The sequence below is a fragment of the Drosophila erecta genome, unplaced genomic scaffold (assembly GCF_003286155.1).
Source record: "Drosophila erecta strain 14021-0224.00,06,07 unplaced genomic scaffold, DereRS2 tig00000126-arrow-pilon, whole genome shotgun sequence".
Lineage (NCBI taxonomy): Eukaryota > Metazoa > Arthropoda > Insecta > Diptera > Drosophilidae > Drosophila > Drosophila erecta.
This window is the reverse complement of record NW_020825209.1, coordinates 13017520-13039866: the sequence shown is the minus strand read 5'-3', so window position 1 is coordinate 13039866 and position 22347 is coordinate 13017520. Positions and strand designations below refer to the sequence as shown.

Genomic DNA, 22347 nt, shown 5'->3' with positions numbered 1-22347 from the left:
TTGTCGCAACAAATTGCTAATTAACAAACTTTTTGTTTAAATAATTAGTATTTATTTAGAATATATACAAACAGCTGTGGGTCAGTGTGCACACCCCTCGAATTTCCCACATATCGATAAAAACCTATCGTTCAGGGATCGTCTCCAACATTCTTTGTGCGCATTAAATTAACTTGTTAGCTTTAAAACTTCGTTTATTGGCCGGAAAAGGGTAAGGTTAAGCAACAAATTAATGTAATAGTAAATCAATTTAAGGTTTAAATGCATTACAGGTTGTAGGAAACCCCTACGGAACCAGCAGAAGTTAAAACCCCACTGGCAACCAAAACACGTGCCAAAACAAACGTTCATATTTTCCGTAGAAGTTGTAAATATATAAAAAGCCTGCAAAATGGGAATGGTAACAAAGCGCAAGAAGATGCATTATGGCGATACCCATCTTCAGAGGAGGTGGCGTGTGCGGAATCGCCGTCGTGATCTCGACCAAATCGACGATGACCTGCGCACCCGGAGCGGCGAACTGATCAATCAGAATGTGGACCTCGACAAGCCGGGATTCGCGCAGTTCTACTGCGTCCACTGTGCCAAGTACTTCATTGATGACACCGCCATGCAGGCACATTTCCGCACCAAGGTGCACAAGAGGCGACTGAAGGCACTGGAGATCGAGCCCTACAGCATCGAGGAGGCGGAACGCGCCGCGGGACGTGGCAGCTTCGTGAAGCCGAAGAAGCGGTCGATGGAAACGCAGCCATCGAAGGAGGACGTGGTCGCCGGCAAAAGGATCCGAGTGGAGGAGGTGCCCGAGGATACAGACGCCATTGATTCGCCCACCACGTCCAAAACGAGGCGCAAGAAAGCCGAGAAAATGGAGACTTAGCCGAAAGGATGCTTTAATTCTTTGATCTAGCTTAGTTCTTAAGGCCCTCGGGGACTGGACTTTCTTCATCCCCAAAACTCTGTTTTCTCCCAATTGCTTTCTTTAAATACATTTTTGTCAGAACGTAAATCGATTCAAAATTAATTTTAATTTGATGCGAGCAAAGGTGGCAGAGCATAATCAATTCGTCAAGCCAGCAGTTTAACGCTGGCAAACGTTGTGCATATCTAGTATTGTAGATGCTCGAATTTTGAATGGGGTAAGTGTTCTACACAAGACACTATAATCTATCAGTCCTATTTTTTGTAACTTAAATATATAAAAAATTCCTTTGGGTACAAAAATTATGATTTTTGCAATGCATTGACTCAGTGCTAAAATCCCGATGCATTTGTTTAAGGAAATAAAGAATAATTTGTCCAAAATTCCATTTGTGGACCAATGAATAGCACGCCTTCATTCAATCTTCATGGTATAAATATATTTTCGCTCTTATATCCTCGTTCACATAATTTTCAGATATATTTATGTATACTTAGGTTAGCTATGTATAAGACTATTCGAACTATACAACATGATGGATAGTGCAGAATTTTTTGCCACTGGGAGGTGGTGGGTCGAATTCATGATCCTATGTAAATGTACAATATTTTGTAGCCTTTCAGCCACTTCATAATCAATCTCTCCTCGTTTCTTTTTGGTATTCCTTGCCCATTGTTCATGATTGAAACGTTTCTTTAAATATATATATATATATGTATGTTTATGTTGTGTGGCTTGTGTGCTTCATTTGGTGTCTTCTCCCTGCAGTTTGAGGTAAGTAAATGTGGCCGAACGGGGGGCACTTGGACATGGTACACTGCACGGCACGAGTTTCTGGAGGGTCTGGGTGCAAATGGAGATGAGATGTGCTCAAAACAGGGGTGGTATGTGTTTTATATACAATCGTGATATGCGAACTGGGTATAGTCTATGTATGTACAAGTGTATGTATGTATGGATTGTGTGGACTAGTTTCACAGCTTGTTAAAAGCCGCTTGCTGCAAATCAAGGGCCACTTGCTGCTTGAGCTGCTCCGGAGAGGCAGCCACCGTTTTGTGATTTTGATATCTTTGCCGACGCATCTTGCGTGGTGTTCCATTAGCCAGCTGATCCTGCTCCGTCTGTTCGGCCTCCTCAGCGGCCGTAAAGAATGGATGCTTTAGTGCCTCTTCGGCGGTGATCCGATTATGGGGATTAATTTCGAGTAGACGCTGCAGTAGGTCATAGGCGCTGGGCGGAAAAAATTCATATGCGTCCAGTGACTCCGTCAAGTATTCGCTGTCCTCGCACAGGCAGTTGAAGAAGTATTGATCACAGTTCCGGCATACTTCGCATTTTCCGTCTACAGATTCGTGGCTCTTGAGGAGCTTGGCATCACTGAAAACGGAACGATGGCGAAAACGCAGGCACAACTTCCTCAGATTCAGTGGCCTGGACCTCTGACTCAGGGTGATCATACGATCCAGAGCCAAGGCCGTTTTGCGAATAGCTTGATCTCCGAAAATGGTTACAATTTCGGCCAGAGCGATGAAATCGTTGGGTGCCTTGAAAAACGGATACACCGACGACATGATCGAGAGAAAAATCACACCCGCCGCCCAAACGTCCACAGCAGTGGTCTGATCTGGGTACTTCATTAAGACCTCAGGCGGGCGATAGCCAGGTGTTCCTGCCCTGGAGGCGTGCACCTCCTTTTTCATCAGACAATTGAGGCAAACCGAGGGATTTGCAAAGCAAAAGCACTTGCCATTATTAGCCACCGCTGTCGAGGCATTTCGATTCGTATTGTACTTGCTTCCAGATGGCGTTGAGGGTGTTTGATCCATCTGCGCCAGTTGCGGCTGTTGTTGTTGCTGCTGCTGCACTTGCTGCGGCTGGACGGGATTGGACCCATCTACTAATTGCTGCTGCAATTCGCTAGGCGCAATATCGTTGACCGGCTTCAGGGGCATCTTGCTGGACTCCTCGTGTAAACGCATACGTTTAACAGCTCCACCCAAGCCAGCATCCGCTGGTGCACTTTGCTGCACTGCTTCCATTGTTTCTCGCTCCCGTGGCCGTTTGCTATTATTGTTGTTGTTGGCGGCGGCAAAAGAGGTTGCAGCTCCGGACGATCGCACTGCCGGCAGATTCACATGATGAGCCAGGCCGAAATCGACCAGAAGAAACTCTCGCCGGCGGCGATTGTAGAGAAAGTTGCTCGGCTTCACGTCGCGATGGATGACATCGAACTTGTGGACATGACGCAGGGCCACCAGGAGGTTGCGCATATACAGCCGAATCTCGGGCACATCCATGCGCGTGTAGAAGTCGTGGAATCGGTCATGCGCCATGTAGGGCATCACGAAGGCGGCGGAGGCGTCGCAACGCAGGCAACAGTGGATGCCCACCACGTTCTCCACTCCCCTGAAAAGCGAAACAGAGCAGGAAAACAATAGATTAGATATATGTATAGTTATACATATAAAGTTATAGTTTTGTAACAAGTGATCTGACCAACAGGTTCCCGCCAACGCTGATATGATATGATTAAGCTAATCCTGCATTGGAGTGATGGAACTAAACAGCAGGATTAATCCAAGTCAGCTACAACAACGCCCTACAAAACCAGCAGAGACGCCCACTTCATTTTAGAGAGAGGGAGAGGGGGATAGAAAGAGAGAGTGAGTCTTCGACGTCACGCAGAACAAGTGCTGACCTGAGTCTAGCTATTTTTAGCTGAATATCTGTTACATTAATTTAATCGATTAATTATGTATTGACACATTCGTACTATTTTTAAACTATTATTTGTAGCTATTTATATTTCAACTATTTCAATGTCTGGTGGAGTTTTGGTTTTCGGAATGGCCGCAAGACCCAACAATCGATTTGACTAGCGACTTTTCTAGCCAGCCGCGCAGCTCAATTGTGAGCGATGGCAATGGGCGATACGGCAGATGCGATTTGCGAACTAGGCGCTGGGCCTTTGGGTGCGGAACAGGGCAAGCGGGATATGTGAATACGTGAGGGAGCACTCGGCATGGCCCAGTCATAATTATCATCGGCTGTGACGCAATTGGGTCTGCGGAATTTGCGCAAATTGCTTGAATAGACACAAAATCGCAGCAGGCAGTGGGTCTTCAAGGGGCAAAGGAGATGGGCAGAAGAGGGTGGGCGCTGGGTAATCAGGGGGCGGGCAGCCGGCTTATGTCAAACACGCAACGTCGCCCACACAAAATACCCACTGCCCACTCACTCTCTCTCTCTATCTCCTTCTTATTTTTGGGTGAATTATACTGCCAGGCGATGAGCTGACCGGTGACGATACTACCTCAAACTCCTCCGGTTCGAGGCGGTATTGAGCCGATTTGGCCACCAAATAGATAATCTAATCGCTTCGCCGGCAAAGCAATCGATAAGAGGCGGCTGGGATTGCAGGATATGCTACAGTCTGTGCCGAAAACCACGCATGTGTGATGTGCGCGGGCTGTAAACAAACATTACAGCTGCCACACGGAAAGAAATTATGACATATTCTACGGTTATAATGGCATTTTCGGTTGCGAAAATGGGTAAATGTATTCGTCACAGGAGGGTTTCGAACATATCACAGCGATATCAATCTGTTTTCTTTTCTCTCTGTGCACTGGCAGATGCGAATTTGCATAAACACATGTGAAATGTATTCAGATCGAACATTTTTTGCATTTCAGAGTGATGTGAAATGTGCAAGTGAATGCAAAAAAAAAAAAGTTGATTTTTCTCGCTGTGCAGAGAGGGCTTCAATGTAACTGTAAATGGGCACGTGAATGGCGTGTGAAAGTGCAATAAACGAACGCTACGATCATGCCATCTCGCTCGTTCGTGCGGCAAAATTAATTGCGATGACGTAGATGGAGCCGCTGCCGGCGGCTGACGTCGTATACTGGCGTTTGACGCAGACGAGGACGAATCAGTGAGCGTGGGTGATTCTACCACCGTTGCGAAGTCGGTCAATACTATATGGATAAGGCACAGGATAACAGAAGCGCAAAGAACCTACCCCATTTTGGTCATGCACTGCAGCTCCTTCATTATCCTATCCGGATGACTGGTGGGTATGTGATGCTTGATGGCAAACTTGCGACGCAGACTGTCCGGCAGATGCGATTCCCGCCGCAGTGTGCCCAGCAGCACAGTGCTGAAGGTCCCGTTGCCAATCCGGCTGTGCACATCGAACAGCTTGCCAACGTCCGGGATTCGTGTGAGGAGATCATTGATGGCTTCTGCAATGGATTGCCAATTACATTCATCCGTATAGACTACCAACCAAGGGGATCATCCCTGAACTTGCTTACCTTCGCTTTTGTTGCGCGCCTGTTTGGTTGTACGCGGCGTGGCGGGCAGACCCATGACTTCAGCTCCTGTGGATTCCCTAGGCTGCTCCTCCACGATCGCAGTGGGTGCTCTGCCCACATGCCTGCCCGCTGTTCCAGTTGCCGGAGTGTTGGCATATTGCTGTACGGTTTGCCTCGGCTGCCGTTGGGCTTGCCTTGGCGCCGCACGCCAGGATCCTCCGCCATTGGCGTACACCACATTGGCGCTTGCCACACCCGTCTTGGGGCGACGATAGTGATTGCCCGTTGTGGCCAATTCCTGGCACAAAACGCGATCGGCCATTGTTCCTCAGAAGCACACTATTCCTGGGCATCGGCGTGTTGATAGTGCTTGAACGATTTATTGCGGGGCTAAAAAGAGCCTATAAAAGAGCACAGAAATTTTGGATAAGGAATTTTTATAAAATTTTGTTGTCGGCCAGGCCAAATTGGAAAGAAAGTGAAGTACTTCCGAACAGTTCAATTGTCAACGCCTACTTACTTGAATGCCAGCCTTTCCCCAATCCGGTGACCTGCTGCGCCGCCTTTTAATCCCGGAACCCTGGCTGTGGCGCAGCGTCCGATGGCTGAAAGTGGATATCCAGAAAGGAGCACATTAACAACTGGTCACTGGTCGAATTGTCCGGATTGTGTGGTCGCTCGGGTCGGCGTTCCGCGGGAGCTGAGGTGCTATCAAACCATCGATGGCGCTACTGATACTATCGACGGTTCAGTTCCAGCCGGTTCGATGCCATCCGATGGTTTTTTCGAGACTATGGGTCGCAGTGTGCCCGCCAGCCGCCCAGAATAGAATACCAAATTTCTTGCAACTGCAACTGCAACTGGTCACACTCGTATGGCGCAAAAATAGCTTTTCCGCCCGCCGGAAGTCTGACTTTAAACACAACAAAAATCAGGAAATTGTTGGTAATAATGGGTACTGATTAACTAGTTAACTGCTCCTTATGATATCGAACATTTTTAAGTTGATTAAAATTTAACAATTAAATAAAAAATTCTGCTACAAAGTGCGCCCAACCGGGCACTTAACATACTACAAATACCATGAACGAGTATTTTTCGCAATGTGCTTCGTGCGCGCCAGGCGTTACACGTTTTTTAGTGCATTCAGTGCGGGCGCCGGCGTCATTGAATTGCTCGAAATTTCTGCGAAACTACGAAGTTTAGCTATCAACCGTTGAATTGGAACGACACGGAAAATGTCACTGGAACAGGTAAGCCCAAGTGGTTCACAAACATGCCGTCAATGCAATAACCCAACGCCTGTCCATCAAAACAGCTGAAAAGCGATGTGGCCGAGCTAGCGGCCTTCCTGCAGCAGGCGAAAGGTGCCCGCGTAAAAGGCGTGCTGACCACCGCAAAAGCGGAGGCGGAACGGGAGATAGTCAACCTGGAGATGAAGGCCAAAATTGCGGCGGATCGAAAGGCAACCGGGCCCAACGACGCCAAGAGGTGAGCAAAGGGGTGATATAAAGCCACGACAGTCCACAAACTGCAATGCACACTAGAATTCCGAAAGCTCTTCGGGATTACTCCATACCCAAATATAGTTCAACTTCATCATTTAATGAATCCCCATTTTGATCCCCCTAGATATCTGCACGAGCTGACCGACTACGGCTGGGACCAGAGCGCCAAATTCGTTAAGCTCTTTATCACATTGAACGGAGTGCAGAGCTGCACGGAGGAGAATGTGACAGTCACCTACACACCAAACTCGTTGCAGCTTCATGTGCGCGATCTTCAAGGCAAAGACTTTGGACTGAGCGTGAACAATCTGCTGCACAGTATCAATGTGGAGAAGAGCTACCGGAAGATCAAGACCGACATGGTGGCCATCTATCTGAAGAAGGCGAAGGAGGACGAACACTGGGACGTGCTCACAGCCATCCAGAAGCGACTGAAGCAGAAGCAGGACAGCGAGCTGACCAAGGATGGCGACAATCCCGAATCGGCGCTGGTCAACATTATGAAGAAGATGTACAACGATGGTGACTCCAAGACAAAGCAGATGATCGCCAAGGCCTGGACCGAGAGTCAGGATAAGGTGAAGTTTGGCAAGGAGACGGGCGGCGGACTGGATTCATTTGGCGATCTCTAGATATGATGAAAACGGAAACCATGAAACCGACTATATGTATTGCTAAATACCTAAGCACTGCTTCGATTCCAGCACACGTTGTATATGTGGATAAATAAACACCCAGCTAGGGCATTAAGTTAAAACGAGTGGTGGTTTGTTTGGTTTTTATATATTTGTATATAGGCTTTTATTAATTAAATTCTTGTGATTAAAATCAATTATGCTGTTCTTTGCTTAGAGTACACCCTTGCGGTCTAATCTATTCCATTTGTAGTGGTTAGTTTGCTTTCGAAATGAATTGATAATTACACATTAGCTGTATTTAAAATACACTTTATATGTTCTGCGATATATATCCAAGTACATATATCTATATGTATATATTATATGCGATGCGATGCTCATCATGGCCAGCGCTCGAGAACCCGTGGTGAACTATCATTCTTTTTTTTTTGCTCGATTTGTTATCAACCTTTTGGCATGCAAATCGGGCAATTGCTTAATTCTCTATAATTATAATTACACCACGGGCCAGGTGTGTGTGTGTGTGTGTCTGTGTGTGTGTAAGGTGTTTTGTCTACGTGAGAGTGTGTGTCTGTGTTGGAACAATTTAATTGTTAAACAATTGATCATTAATTATTTTGGTTGCGATCTTTATCGCCGCTTCAAGTTGACATATACATAAATTGGTATCATTTGGTGTACAATAAAAAGCTGAAAAACGCAACTTAAATTCGAATACAAATTATATGCAAAAAGAAAAAAATACAAAATGAAACTGATATCGATGATATCGACAGACTGAACATTAAGGCCGATTTTACGAGTACATAAGAACTATACAACATGTGGGCAATTGGACAAACACAATTTACAATCTATATATATTTATATGCATAGGTACGATGTACTAAACTATATGTGTTAACATTGCTAAATCTAAAGAACAAAAAAAAAATTAAATCATACAATAGATGTTGAATAGTTGCAGATATTTAAGGTTTCTGAAAATTATGCTATGGTTCGTTCGTTCGCTCAACGGTGCCATTAACTCTATAACGATTTTCTTCTGCCCTCTCAAAAGCTATGGTTTCTCAGTTATTTTTATTTTTTTGTGACCGTTTTTCTTGTTTTGTGTTTTTTTGTTGTTGTATATTTTGAATGCTCGGTGAATACAGTGCGTTTTAGAGCTGTACTCGAATCGCTTCGATTATAATTGAATTAATTTATCGTGTATTTAAATTCGAACTAACCATCCATATAACTGCACTACACCCCCGAAACGCACTATATCCCTTGAGGTGTCTGTATGTGTTATTTTCCTGGTGGTGCAGTTTTGTGGGTTTGAAGAGCGTGGATTTGGAGTCCCCAGACCAAGGAGCACCCACTTATTGGAGTTGTTTTTTAATGCGGGGCGGTCGCTTCATTTCCTAGCTATGCTTGCCTAACCGATCCCTAACCGATCTCTTCTCCTTTCCTTGTATATATAGTATATATATAGAGCTATACTGTAAAAGTCGAGTTGTCTAAAAGCTATTCATCTTTCCAGATCCCACGATCTCTGGCGGTTCCTCTGTTCAAGCGTACAAAAATAAATGTATTCTGCTTCACTACAAATCGAATCTGAAGAATTTTGTTGGCTTTACTTTAAAAATTTCTAGAAAACTAGGTATGCTTCCTCTATGTGTTTGCGATCGTGTGTGTGTGTGTGTGTGTGTGTCCGTGTTCTTTTATGCTTTTATATAGATATATTCAATATTGTAATGCTTGTGGTTTTGGTGTAGATTTAAAATTCCTGTTCTAGGCCTAGACAAAAAATTGATTTAAAATTTTTACTCGAGTCTCAAAATTTGGATTGTATATATGGTTTATTCGTTACCCTAGATCAGCGCAGATCGAAGCTTATTAGGGGGTATCCGCGTTTATACGCCAGCTCTAAATACAAATCAAATGCTTATTTTTGGTTAAGAAAATGCTGTTACCCTACAACGTCGCAAATATAATGTAACTGACTTATTTCGAAATGCGTATAAAGTTGTAGGCAACTGGAAATTGCGTATTAACGTAGTATATTGAGTGGTTGGTTATAGAGAAAGAGAGTTGAGAGCTTATATAACGACGATTACACGGCTTCAATACAGTTGTTCACGAACAAAACTCGCAGATAGAGAAATGTTTATAAGGGGGATATGCTTAGGAGTCTCTGGCTGCTAGGGATTCTGCCCTGTCTGTCCTTGAGGCAGTTTCAGTTTTGCTTTCCTTACTCGACATTTGACGATCCTGATTCTGATTCGGGTATCCTATAGCTATGGCTTTCCCCTGGATTTCGTTTGGAGTGGAGTGGGGTTATCTCCGATTCCTTGTTCTGTTGGGACAAATGTGTCCATTAAAATTCACCAGATTTCGGGATTTCATCAGGATTAGGCATTTGTATTTTTGGTTTAAATCGTTCAATGGCTGATCTCGTAATGCCCATCTCCCCATTCTACCATCTGATTCTCCGGGCTTCTCACTTTTGATTCCCTACCTTTTCTCTGCTCTCCACGCACACACACACGCCGTAGCAGCAGACAATTCCAGCTTGGCTCTAACCCTATCTTAACTATGCACTACCCACAATACCCAAGTCAAATGACTTCGCTTCACTTTTCGATCTGCTTGCTCCTCTGCTCACTTGGAGGCTTTTCAGAAAACCCTCGACTTGGCTTGGAAACGGACCTGGACGCTTGGCGTCCGGCGGCGCTGCTAGTAAAGCTCCGTATGATGACGCACTGGCGCCGGAATCTTGGACATGCCCCTCTCTCGCCTGGGCGATACGACGCTGGCTGATCCAGCTGCCGCTCCCGATCCAACTCCACCCGCATTTGAATTGTTGCTTTCGCAGGAACTGGCGGCGGAACTACGCTTGGATCGCGCCTTGGCCGGAGGAGAACAGCTCTCCGAACGCTCCAGATTACCATTGCTGTGCACCCAGGCCGTGGTAAAGTCCTCGTACACCGGCGTCTTCTTGCCATTGCTGTTGATCTTATTCGCTGCTGTTGCCGATGATCCAGCCGCTGCCTTTGTCTGGTTACCAGCCGCATAGCGTGATAGTAGGGATTTCATCTTCTCCAGAATCTGGGCATCGTTCTTTGCGCTGCTGGCCGCCTCCAGGAGTTGCTGGGCCAGCGGCGAGGAGGCGTGGTTCTTCACGGGCGACGTGGTTAGCGAACTGGTGCATCCCGGTGCTCCACTCCTCACACGGCGCCCATTACTGTCGTAGAGAATTTGCGATGAGCGCCCTTTGCCATTGCGCTCGAAGGTACCAGCTGCTCCTGTTCCATTTGTGGGTGCCACAAAGGTATCGGCGGTGCAGGGAGGCCTTCGTTTTGGTGCCCCCGTGGTTCGTCCACTCCACGTATTCGTCACATCACGCACCATAGGCAATTGGGTGGCTTGACGGGATCGGGGCGGTGCCACCGGAGTGGTAGTGGCTCCGGTAGAGTTGCGAATCCGAACGGATCGATAAACCGGCTGTTTTCGGCTAAATGCTGGAGCTGGTAATCCAGACCGGCTGCTCAAATCCTGCAGGCTTCCACCGGCCCCGCCACATGTGCTGTTATCGATGCTACGGCGACGACGCTGCGCCAGTGGAGAGCGCGGAATCTTGCTGAGATTAGGTGTTGGGTTAGCCAGTGCGATAGCCACCGACTGATCCTCGGTCTTGGCTATGTCCACGGTGATTTCGTCGTCGGTTATAAAGACACCGGATTGCTCGAATTTGTCGTTTAGCTTATGCGCTCCGCTAAGAATCGCCGGCAACGATTGTGGGCCATCGCACACCGAGTAGTCCTCGGGATCCTCCTCTCCATCTTGGCCATTTAGGTCCTCCTCTTCTAGAATGTCCGTGGTTGCCTTCTCCGCCGGCTCATCAGAGGGCGAGATCTGCGAGTCACTAGAGGTCTGATCCAGACGCGCTAGAAAAATTAAGATGTTGGATGAGAATTCAAAAATCAAATAGGGACACCTATTGAACCTAAAGAAATGGCTTCAATTTAGGAACTCACCATTGCTTTCAGCGTCCTCAATGGAAGCCTGACTGTGCAGGGACTCTCGTTTTTGGGCTCCCGATTGGATGACTCCCAGACTGCGGTAGCCTTCGTCACTGATCTCACTGCCATTGTCGCTAATGTTCTCGAATTTGTTGGCGCCACCCTGTTCGCCCGCGACTCCCGATCCTCCGGACCCTGAGCCGACACCTCCTGCCGTCGAGCCGACACCGCTTGCCTCCTCCAAGGAGCTGTAACCGGGCAGTGATTTCGGACCACTGCTGTACGAATCCAAAGAGTTCTGCTTCTTGCGCTTATCGATCAGTCGGCGTGGACTTGGTGACATGGAGCGCCTGGCCAAGCTGGGCGATCCGAGCAGTTGGCCGCTGGAGGCATCTGTGGTGACTGTGACTGCCTGGCTGGATCCGGTCGCGGCTGCACTGCCTCCTCCGCTCGCCTGCTGGTTGAGGAATTTGCGCTGTGGTGTTGGACTGCGACTGCGGTATTTTCCCGAATTCGGCGACAGACTGTGACCGTTCTGGAGCGGTGGAGGCGCGGCCACGCCCACAACTGCTGCGCCACACGATGATCCTGTTCCCGATACTGTTCCGGGTCCTCCATTGCAATTGGGACTGTTGAAAACGCGACGAGCTGCTGGCGGTGACCTAAAAATACAGATATCCCAGATATTGTTGATTTTACCACAAGTCGATGATTTGAATATCATAGAATACACTAGAAAGTACTCACCTCTCGAATATCACCTGCGCCTTGTGGAGCTCGATGCCGTTGCTCGGGTTGTGATTGGGTGACTGACGGGGAATGAGGCGAGCGGCCACGGAGCTGCGATGCTGGGCACGGCAGCGGCACGGATCGTGCTTGTCCAGATAGTGTGATAGTGTGTCCCATCCGCCACCGACGCGCACCATCACGTGGGAACGAAGGATCTTAGAGAAAAGGTCAATTGATTCAGCTTAGAACGACAAATTTGGCTTGATATGTGCACTTACCCGCACAAAGATGAGAACTTTGGTGTCGCCAATACGATACTTGCCCTCCGACACTCTGACCATGGGAAATTGTGAGGGGCATGTGCACTTCTCCACAAGATCTCTGACCTGTAAATGGAATGAAAGGCATAAGAATATAAATAATTTAAGGACTAGTCAACTTATTAAATAAATGCTCCAAGTGCATTTGATTACAGAGCTATCTGCATTGCCAACTAAATACAAAGATATTAGAATAACAATATGGCGGGATCTCTGGCGGGATCTTTAGCGGGATCTTTAGCGGGATCTCTGGCGGGATCTCTGGCGGGACATTGCTTACTGCCTTCACTCACAGAAGCAAGTGAATTATATTTTTAGATTTGTATGCCCTCAATTATGCAAAACCAATGTGGGGCAGTTACGCATCTGGTTATTCTAATGCCTTTGTTAATGATGACAGGTTTTGTAATTGAAGTTAATCGAGTTAATCAGCATTTATCTGCATCACTACGTGTCAGGTGCAATGAGTGGGAACTAAATATGTAAGGCAACCAATAAGCAAGCTAAAAATGTTCTCAGTGGCACTGTACCCATTCCCCCGATATCAGCGGACGAAGGAAACTCTTGACTCCAAGTGTCCAATCCGCGGCTGCCTCACCCCTCGATTGACCCTTAGCATTGCATAAGCCTGACCCGATCAGTTGCCCGACTTCCTAACTCCCTGACTTCTGCGGTGGCAGTTTGCTGCAGTTGCAGTTTGCCCAAAAACAGGAAGAGGAGGTGAAGGTGGAGGTGGAGGCGGAGATGCAGAAGCAGCAGCAAAAGGAGCAGAGCGACGAGCATCGGGGTCACCAAATAGTTTTTCACTGCATAAATTCACGCGCTGCCATTGTCCAACAAACAAATGATCCGCAGGGGCGGCGAGTCGCGAGAAACAGGGGGCTACGAGGGACTCCAAAAGGGGGCTTCCCTTGCCCTAGGGAGATCCATGGGATCCATGGGAGCCATGGCAAGATTGGGAGCCAGTCAGCATTGGCTCCACCATCAGCAGTACGTCCCAGCGGGCGGCGGCAGACAAACAAATGACGACTTGGCCTGGTCTGTCTTTGGGTCTGATTCTCCACTGGCCGAAATTCGAGTGTGGTTTGCGAAATCAAAAATTTACCTGGGTGCTTGGGTTTTCGAACTTCAAAAGGTCAACCCTATTGGTAACCACCATCTATACATCATTAGTTATTTAATTGCTCTGGCTGCTTCCTCCGTTTTCATAGTAAACAAGACAATAAACAAGCTTATGGTGTAAAATTCTGCAACTATTTCAAAGTTGCTCATGACTTGCAGTGTATTTTGTTTCTGGCCCTGGCTGCAAGCCCCGCCACCATCTTCATCCTGACTTCTTCGCCAGCAGCTCGGTGTAGCCGACTGTGAGGCGAACCCATTGCTACTGTAGTTTGTGGCAGCTTGGAGCTGAGCAGCAACGCATTGGCACCTTTGAACTTTTGCAACTCCTTCTGGGCTGGGATGCGTGCTTAGGTGGAGCTGGTACACCAACTCCAACTCCAACTCAAGCTTCAGCTCCAACTCCATGGTGGCTCCAAGCTGGAACCGACATGACAATAAATCTTTCAGTTGGTGGGGTGGTGGAAGGTGGGCCAAGCAATCCAGCCAGCGATCCGCCAGCGATCTGCCAGAGATCGGGGATCGGCGTGACTCTGACGCATACGAGATTAGCTGGCCATGGATTGCGATGGGGATAGCGATGTGATCCTGGCCTAACCATAAATCGCATGCCACCAACTAACCAACAGCAACTGGAGACCGAACAGACAGACAGCGGCGATGCGGACGTGCCAGTAGCTCCAAAGCTCCACAGCTCCGCAGCTCCACAGCTCCACAGCTCCAGACTTTTGGAGTCGACAAATGATCGTGGCTTTTTCTTTTCTTTGCTGTTCATTTCTTTTTGTTTCGTTTCTGCTGTTGGTGGCACATCATTTGATTTTCGACAAGTTGTTGAGGCTATTTGCTGATTTGGCTGCTGCTTTTGCTGCTGCTGCTGCTGCTGCACAAATTGATTGGCTGCCTCGGAGTGGATTTTAGCTGGAGAAGGAGGACGGTGCGGCGGTGGGATGGAGGAGGAGAGGTCCATGTCCATGTCCAGGTCCATGTCCCATCCATCCAGCGACCATCCATCCGCCAGCTGTCGAACATTGTTGCTGCTGCTGTTGCGGCTGTTGCTGCAGTTGCTGCTGCTGTTGCTCATGTTGCTGCTGCTCATGTTGCTGTTGTCAATGTTGCTGGCGGCGTGAGGAAATGTTTGCATGGCTTTCATTAGTTTGGCCGTCAATGATTTTCCATTGCGCCTGACCAATCCGCATCCTTTGTTGCTTGCTGCTGCTGTCGTCGTCACACTTGCAATTACATTGACAATTGCAATTGTTGTAATTGTTGTTGGCACATCGTCTTGTCAAATTAATTTGACATCTCAACATGGCAGCAGGCAAATCTGGGAAATCCTCATAACACCCCATCAAAAAGAGTAGTAGAAAAAAGACAAAAAAAACCAAAGTTCCAGTTTCAATTGCTTCTGATTTGTTTTGGTATTGTTTTCGGCGTGTTTTTTTTGGTTTTTTGTTTTTTGTTTTTTCGTAACTGGAAACTTAGCCATGGCTAAAAATGGACATGAGCAAACTAGCAACAACAGCATCCCAAGCCCAAGCCAAACAATAACAAACAAAATCGTGAGTTCAGCCCGCTCAGAAAATAAGTAAATAGAAAACAAAAACAACCAAAATATAAAAAAGAGAAAACCAAAAGTGGACATTGGGAGTGGGACTGGGACTGGGACTGGGACACCAAAGGAACGGGAACGGACAGCCCTGCGGGAAAATGGAAAACCAAAAGCGGAAAGATCGGATTGGCTTATTTTGCATCACAAGCCGAGTTGGTCGCACTTATTTTCGAGAATCTGGTCTGTCGCGGTTTTCATATTCTCGTTGGGTCACCCAACTTAAGTCAAGCGTTTTGAAATTGTTTGGGAACTCGATTGGCTTCACTCACCATTTCGTCGAGGCTCTTCAGATCGTTAGTGATTATCTGGGGCTGAGGTCCGTACATCAGCACGGGATTCTGATCGCCATCATCCTCGGTCTCCGAATCGTCGCTGTCATCATACAGATCCGTCTCCACTGTGGTCGTCGTTATTGTCGTCGTTGTGGCCCCACCATTTCCGGTGTCCAGCGCCTCCGTTTGGGTGCCATTTTCCGAGGAGCCAGCCCCATTGGCTTTGATGTCCGCGGCGATCTCCCGATCGATTTGTCGCTCCATTTGCACCAGCATGGGAGCCAACATACCTAGTGGAGATAATCGGATGTAAGCTAATAAGCAGTGGCATTGCCATAGAAACCTACCAAACTTGGCTCCCCGACGTGCCACCTCCAAAAGGCAGAGGATCACGTGCTTTTCGTTTTTGCGCATGATCAGATCGTCCGTTTCGAACAGCAGGCACTCGATGATCTTAAGGCTTTTTCTGCAGGAATATGATAATATGTTGTGATTAGGATGACTAGGAATTGAGATTGGGAAAAGATTGAACGCACCTGCACCAGGTTATAAAGTTGGACACATTGTCGCGGGCAAAGAAGGTGCCGCTTTTGGCGGCCGGCAGATAGTGGACATTGCCCATGGCCAGAATGGGACCCGCCAGGCCGGAGGTCATCGAGCGGGTCATCGATTTGTTGCGGGCCTGTCGCCGTGCCAGATAATCCTCAGCCGCCTGTCTCACATAATTTGCGTGCTGCAAAAAGAAAAGCGAAGCAGGGGCATTAGCATTAGATGATGAGATGATGCAGAAATTCTCAATGAGCGCGGCATACAAGTATAATTGCGTCCGAGTGCGTCCGAGCGAAAGTCAAAAATACAAAACTAGAAAACGTTTTATTTTTAAGCTCCTTAGGAATTTAGCACGGCATTTTTAGGCTGTACCCCCTCCATCCCATGCGAATTTCCCGCGATCTTGGCCACCACATTTGCTACCTGCAATGGGCGTTGAACGATCAACGTCGCGACAATGCTATTTATTTGTGCTCTTCTGGGGTAAATGGTATTTTAGGACACATTGCACTGCGATTGTTGTTTCATCCTGGAGAGTAGAACTGCATCCTAAGCAAGTGAAACCGAGTGTGTTTTGAATATCTACATACATATGTACAAGTCGAATCTCATGCGCCCACATACACAGTATTCCCCTGGTAATCCAGCGCTATAATTTGCCATTGGCACATTTGACGTTTGGGGTTATGTCATCCGCAATCCGAGTTCCCTGGGCCAAAACAAGAAAAAACAAAAAAAAAGCACCTAAAAAAAATTAAGCTCCAATCCCATTCGGGGCGAAAACAACAAATGCAATCGTGTCTCGACGTGTCATGCATTTCCATTTGCATCATTCCATATTCATTTATGCACACTTTGTTGTAATAATTTAATATTTAAACAATATTATTATTTCTGCTTCTTCCAGCGCCTCTCTTCTTTTATGGATATCTGACAAATGCTTTATTTGGTGTTTATTGTTTCACCTTACCATAATACCCTATCCCAAATAAGGGCAACAGAAAATGCAACAAATGCGGTGACGATGATGACGCTCTGCTGACGTTTGCATACATTTATTTTATATACGTGTATCTATCTCAAGGAAAGCCAGAAGGGAGATCAAGTTGAGATAATTGCTAATAAGCATATCATCATTGGAAATATTCTACGCCTAAAATATTGTATAATCAAGATGGTGAGAACTGGATAAACACATTTGAATAGTATTTGGCAATCTACTCATATATATTTGAATATTGAACTTATGCGGAAAGAGCGTTTCCAAGTCGATCTGTTTGCTATGCGGACTTTTCTTTTAGGCATCTGCCTCTTTGGCTTCTTCTTTTCATCCTCTTTTGGCTCTTATCATGCCGCTTGCAAGGTAAAGCTGCAACGCCCACAACCTATTTCGGCAACCCAGAGGCGTTAAATGCATCTCTCTTGCCCCGTCTCTTTCCTCACCGCCATCTCCCCCTCTCTCCCTCTCTCTCTCGCTCTCCTTGAACAGATGCACTACCCACGAAGTTTGTTTGGGCCTTGGTTTCACTTTGGCCGCCAGCTTAGAACCGAAGCTTTAACACAGGCACAGTCAGGGACAGATGACTAGTGTTTCCGAATAACGCGTCATTATGGCAATCATAAGATGGTCTGGTCGTTTGATTCCTTACTTTGTTTTAGAAAAAATTAAACTATTAACTTTAAAGCAGTTTTGATTATTCCAAATGTATATTGTGTGGCTTGACTTGGGAGATCCGTAAGATGCACCTTAAAACCCTTATATCTTAGTCACTACTGTGTGTGTCTATATGAATGTATGTATCTATATGTATGTGCAGGTGAGTGTGGTCGCTGCAGCACCACTCCAATGTTTGTTTGGCTTCTTCCTTTTCCTCTTCTGAATCTGAATCCGAATCTGAATCTGAATAATGCATGCAGAGTGGCGCGCGACAGAGACGGACGCACATGCATATTTGATAATCGCAGCATCACATTTTCACTTTCGAAATTCGACAGTTGACTGAGGCATTAAAACGAGGGGGTGGACCGTTGTGGAAATGGAAATTGTTATTATGACATCAAAACTTTCTTGCATCAACATCAGCGGAGAGCACGTGCCACTTGTTGTTGGTTTTCTTTCCATCTATTTGCCCCGTCGCTGGAGCAAGTGCCAGTGCAGTTTGCTGTTGATAAATCGATATTGGGGACACCGGAAAAAATAAATCAACGGCCGTCAACTAATTTATCTGCTATATAGTACAAGCAGAGCTAACTAATTCGATTGGAAACTGAAACTGAATGAAGATACCTATAACACCATACCTATAACACCATACCTATAACACCATACCTATAACACCATACCTATAACACCATACCTATAACAGCACATACAATCATTAGCAAGTGCAGTATTATATGTTTTGCAACACTGAATTTTGGTTTCATTGCGTCTAGTGTTGAAACACGTTCTATTCCATTAAAGGCCGGGGGCCTACAACCGCTATCTTTTGCCAAATCCTTCGGTGTGTGTGGGCTTTAATACAGCCATACAAATTAAAGGTGTAACTGGCATCAAACTTTGTTTTCTTATCCATCTAACCCAGTGCACTGGCATACACATTCGCAGCCGCATCCGCATCCGCCTCTTCAGAGTCAAGTGTCGAAGCAATTAACATGACTCTTCTTCTAGTTCTACTTAGTCTTCTTATCCATATGGTTCCCCAGTTCTTCTCTGGTGTTTTCTTTTCTCCCTGGGAATGGAACGTTGAGTGGGAAAGAGATGGAAAGTGGGTCGACCTGTAGTCCACCGCCTACCGCCCACGACACTCAATCTGGCCACGCCCCCTTCATATTGCAAATACGTGACGGTGATGCGGTGCAAGAACGAGAAGAAGAAGACAGCAAGCGGGCAGAAAAGAACTACAGTGAACTTCCATTGACGAACTATGTAGATGTGCTATTAAACGAAAATTGAGTCGATTGACATTCTGCTCCTTCACATTTACTTCGCCTCGAAAATGGGTTTCACCTAACGAGACTTTGAAATAGGGAAGTTCGTTCGAGTTATGGATGTTCGACTGTAAATGGTGTGTGCAAAAAAATAGAGGGCGTTATTACAGGTACGTAACGTCACGTAATTAGCTTAGATTTTTCCCTATTTTTTGCTGCGCTTTTGCCTGTGCACAAAATGTATGTCAATATGGCGTTAATAACATTACATGACTACTACTTAAAGCTATTGCAAAAAACGAAAAAAAAGAAATAAACTGCAACAACAGAAATAAACTCTGTCGCATTATTTGTACCGTAACATTCGACGACGTAAGCGACGGCAGAGCAACGCAGCCAGTGCGAAAAGCATTTTTTGCTTCCGCAAAAGGCAAATTAAATAAAACAAAATTAAAGCGAGCGAAAAAAAAACAGCAGCAGCAGTCAAATAATAAATAAAATGACATCGCAAAAAAAATTCAGCCAAAAAACAGTGGAGCAAATATGGCACTAACTCTTATGAATTCATCATCAAATCAACCGAATGTTTTGCATTCATTTATATCAATCGAAGATCAGAAATAAATAATAATAACTTTAACTATTTATTTTTATATAATTACTGGGATTTACGGGGGGTAAATGTTATTAATTTGATGCTCACTGTACCGAACAATAGTTGATTTTTGCAATTACACAGACGCATTTCTGAGTGATTCCTTCAGAGTGCCAAAGATGGGGTTTTTCGAGAGCGGGCGAAGTTTGCTAAGCGGATTTGCCGCCGTTTCAACTGTTATTTGTTATTTGGCAGTTGTTATTATTATTTTGTATTTATTTGTATTTATTTATTTTGTTTTTTTTTGTTTTTCTTGGTCGCTGATTGCCGTCGATTGGCCCCACACAAAAAAGCGCACACAATAAACCGCAAACTGGGAGCTCAATCAAAATCACAAAACTGTCCGCGCGACCCATTCAAAATCATATTTCAAACGCCGTTCCATCGGCGGCTTTGTCTCTTTGGGTTCAAGGTTCTCCCATGGCGATGACTTCCTACCCACAATTCGTATTGCTTATATGGCTTTGGCAATGATAGATCGATCGGATCGATTCGCTTGCAAATGATTTCTGCACAACGGAGCACAGGTAACAGGTAACAGCTAACCATGATCGATCTATCGATCTCCTCACCGAGATTCGAACACTGTGTGGCTCACCTGCTCGGAGGTCTTTTGATCTTGCTAACGGTATTTCCATAATGCCCATAGAAGGCGTTCTTTTCTGCCTTTTTTTTGTTTTTTGTTTCCCGGGCCCAAAGTTTATTGCTCTGTGTGTGTGTGGGAAAAACTTGAAGCGACCCTGACGATTGGCAATTTCGATAGAGCTCTGCAGAATCGATGAGATCACTCAGAATTGGCGATTTTCGATGACGATTACCAAAGCCAAAGCATAGCTAAAAAACCAAATTAGAAGCTATGACTTCCGCTTGACTTGAAGCCAATGGTACTGCTAATGGGAATGGAAATAATTGCAATAATGGCAACAAGTGTGTGCTCTCGAAATCCGAGTAGCTTCAATCCAATTAACCCAATAACTGGGAGTATTGTTTGCCTTTTTGCAGCCATATGTTAAGACAATCATGTATTAGTTTTCACCGATTTCACGGGAAAAATATTTTCTTAGGCTGCTGAATAACGCACAAAAACATATCTTTCCCATTGCCTTTTTTTATTACAAAAAAAATGTACGACCCTCTTTTGATGGGTTTTAATTACTTGTGAAATTTCAAAACTAAGCAAATGATGTACAACGTAAATAATTTGTTATTTCGTTTTTAATATATATATTTTTTGGTCAGCCAAATTATGCCAAGTTTGGCTAAATAGCTTCAAAATTAGCAGAGTGATTTCCTTAAATGGACTCCAAACGATCGGGTTGCTAATGACCAAGTTAAATTAGGGGAATTCTTTATAAGGTCAGTTAATGCTTCTGTATGAAATGAGATATGTATTTATGATTCTAGGGTTCACAGACATTGGGAGAAACGAAACGAAAGAGGGCAACAACAAAGCTAAGTAGATGGGCATTTGGATACAGCCAAAACTGGCAGAATTCGATGCCAAAACTCCCCTAAAAGCAAAAAAAAATGAAAAAACAAAGAAAAAACTGAACCAAACCGAACTGGTTTATGTTGTTGTAGTCGGCCAAAGCCAAAACGAATTTTGAATGTGGGTGAAGTTGTTAAAAATGTGGCAAACGCAATCGAGGTTAGCTAGAGCAATGGCTACAGCTATAGAACCCCCCTCCGGACCCTCCCACAATGATCTGCACCTACTTGGCGCATATTTAGTTATAAACTTGAATTTAGACTCTGGCCAAATTAGAGCCGATCTACTATGTGCGAGTCGAGCGGGGGGCCTATGCCCCCAAAGTGAGAGCGAGACTGACAAAATACGGCACTGGTTAGTTGCAAACATAACTAAAGATACAGGTACAGAGACAGATACAGATACAGATACCGATGGATTTACAGATGGATATACCAAGATACAGAAATAGAAACAGAAAACCGACTCTGACTCAGAACAAGCCACAAATGTCGAGATCTGTTTGTCGCGCTTGTCCAATTTGTCCGATTCGGTGTGTTTCCTGTTTCGAATTGCCAAAATCCAAAGAGAGAAAAGCATTACGTGTTTTTACTAGCCAATGATTTCAATGACCCAGCACTCAGACCGAGCTTATCTTGAGTAATCCTAATTGTTTTAAGCGTGTTCAATTCTGGTTATAGCTGCGTAAGTAACTCTTTTCATAATTGCAGGAGTGTTAATTCTTTGGAAAACTCAAGTTCTTGGTTTGGTCTAGTAATGATTCCTTGATATATGTATCTTATCTTCGTTCAGGACCTCGCATTTATAGTACTTTATAAATACTTTATAAATTGTAGTCGGTTTACCCGAAAATGGAGTGCTGGCCATCTCTCCACGAATGGCTCACGATTGTGGCGCTTCCGTTTTGGCTGAGATCCTTATCGCCATTTGGCAATGAGTGAGTCACCCGGTTACCGCATTGACCGCCTCATTTTCTCCAATGGATCACGGATCTCGGATCACGGATCACGAAAGCGCCTTTAACGTATACAGAGATCATCACGGACGAATTATGGTGCGTGCTGGGGATAGAAATGGGTATGGGGGATTGGAGTCTCCGGGACTCGGTGGCCCGGGGGATCGGGGGAATCGCTGCCACGCGGATCGTGCAAATTGCCTGACCATGCCGGTCTATTTGGCTATTTGTCCACTTTCGGAGGGGGCAGCAGCATTTGTTGTGTGTGTGTAAATACGGAACATATGTAAATATTAATTTTATTAAGCAAACGTGACTGCAAGAT

General features: G+C 45.6%; 4 protein-coding genes across 4 annotated transcripts in view; 2 read left to right on the top strand and 2 right to left on the bottom strand.

Annotated features, from left to right (window-relative positions):
- The first annotated feature begins 92 nt into the window (after positions 1 to 92).
- On the top strand, positions 93 to 1009 carry LOC6551599 (zinc finger protein 593 homolog). Its single transcript, XM_001978428.3, has 2 exons — positions 93 to 211; positions 273 to 1009. Exon 2 carries the CDS (start codon positions 392 to 394, stop codon positions 878 to 880), a length of 489 nt encoding a protein of 162 aa, XP_001978464.1. The 5' UTR covers positions 93 to 211; positions 273 to 391; the 3' UTR covers positions 881 to 1009.
- Positions 1010 to 1339: 330 nt separating this feature from the next.
- LOC6551598 (cell division cycle 7-related protein kinase) lies at positions 1340 to 6114 on the bottom strand. Its single transcript, XM_001978427.3, has 4 exons — positions 5762 to 6114; positions 5242 to 5642; positions 4947 to 5169; positions 1340 to 3328 (listed from the first exon to the last, which is right to left on the bottom strand). The coding sequence occupies exons 2-4, from the start codon at positions 5561 to 5563 to the stop codon at positions 1897 to 1899; spliced, it is 1977 nt and encodes a 658-aa protein (XP_001978463.1). The 5' UTR covers positions 5564 to 5642; positions 5762 to 6114; the 3' UTR covers positions 1340 to 1896.
- Positions 6115 to 6346: 232 nt separating this feature from the next.
- On the top strand, positions 6347 to 7509 carry LOC6551597 (calcyclin-binding protein). Its single transcript, XM_001978426.3, has 3 exons — positions 6347 to 6494; positions 6560 to 6732; positions 6874 to 7509. The coding sequence occupies exons 1-3, from the start codon at positions 6480 to 6482 to the stop codon at positions 7379 to 7381; spliced, it is 696 nt and encodes a 231-aa protein (XP_001978462.1). The 5' UTR covers positions 6347 to 6479; the 3' UTR covers positions 7382 to 7509.
- Positions 7510 to 7823: 314 nt separating this feature from the next.
- Positions 7824 to 22347, bottom strand: part of LOC6551596 (GAS2-like protein pickled eggs) — a 49356-nt gene continuing 34832 nt past the window's right edge. Inside the window, exons 4-10 of the mRNA XM_026982228.1 lie at positions 15980 to 16176; positions 15791 to 15909; positions 15441 to 15733; positions 12402 to 12509; positions 12142 to 12338; positions 11410 to 12056; positions 7824 to 11319 (exon numbers count right to left, since the gene is read on the bottom strand). Of these exons, the coding sequence (XP_026838029.1) occupies positions 10109 to 11319; positions 11410 to 12056; positions 12142 to 12338; positions 12402 to 12509; positions 15441 to 15733; positions 15791 to 15909; positions 15980 to 16176 (2772 nt within the window). The 3' untranslated portion in view covers positions 7824 to 10108. The remainder of the gene's footprint in view (positions 11320 to 11409; positions 12057 to 12141; positions 12339 to 12401; positions 12510 to 15440; positions 15734 to 15790; positions 15910 to 15979; positions 16177 to 22347) is intronic.

Coding starts and splice junctions, on each gene's coding strand:
- LOC6551599 (XM_001978428.3), top strand. CDS start 392: ATGGGAATGGTAACAAAGCGCAAGAAGATGCATTATGGCGATACCCAT.
- LOC6551598 (XM_001978427.3), bottom strand. CDS start 5,563: ATGGCCGATCGCGTTTTGTGCCAGGAATTGGCCACAACGGGCAATCAC. Junction 5,170..5,241: donor GGCGCGCAACAAAAGCGAAG/GTAAGCAAGTTC, acceptor AATCCATTGCAG/AAGCCATCAATGATCTCCTC. Junction 3,329..4,946: donor CAGTGCATGACCAAAATGGG/GTAGGTTCTTTG, acceptor TTCGCTTTTCAG/GGGAGTGGAGAACGTGGTGG.
- LOC6551597 (XM_001978426.3), top strand. Junction 6,733..6,873: donor GGGCCCAACGACGCCAAGAG/GTGAGCAAAGGG, acceptor TGATCCCCCTAG/ATATCTGCACGAGCTGACCG.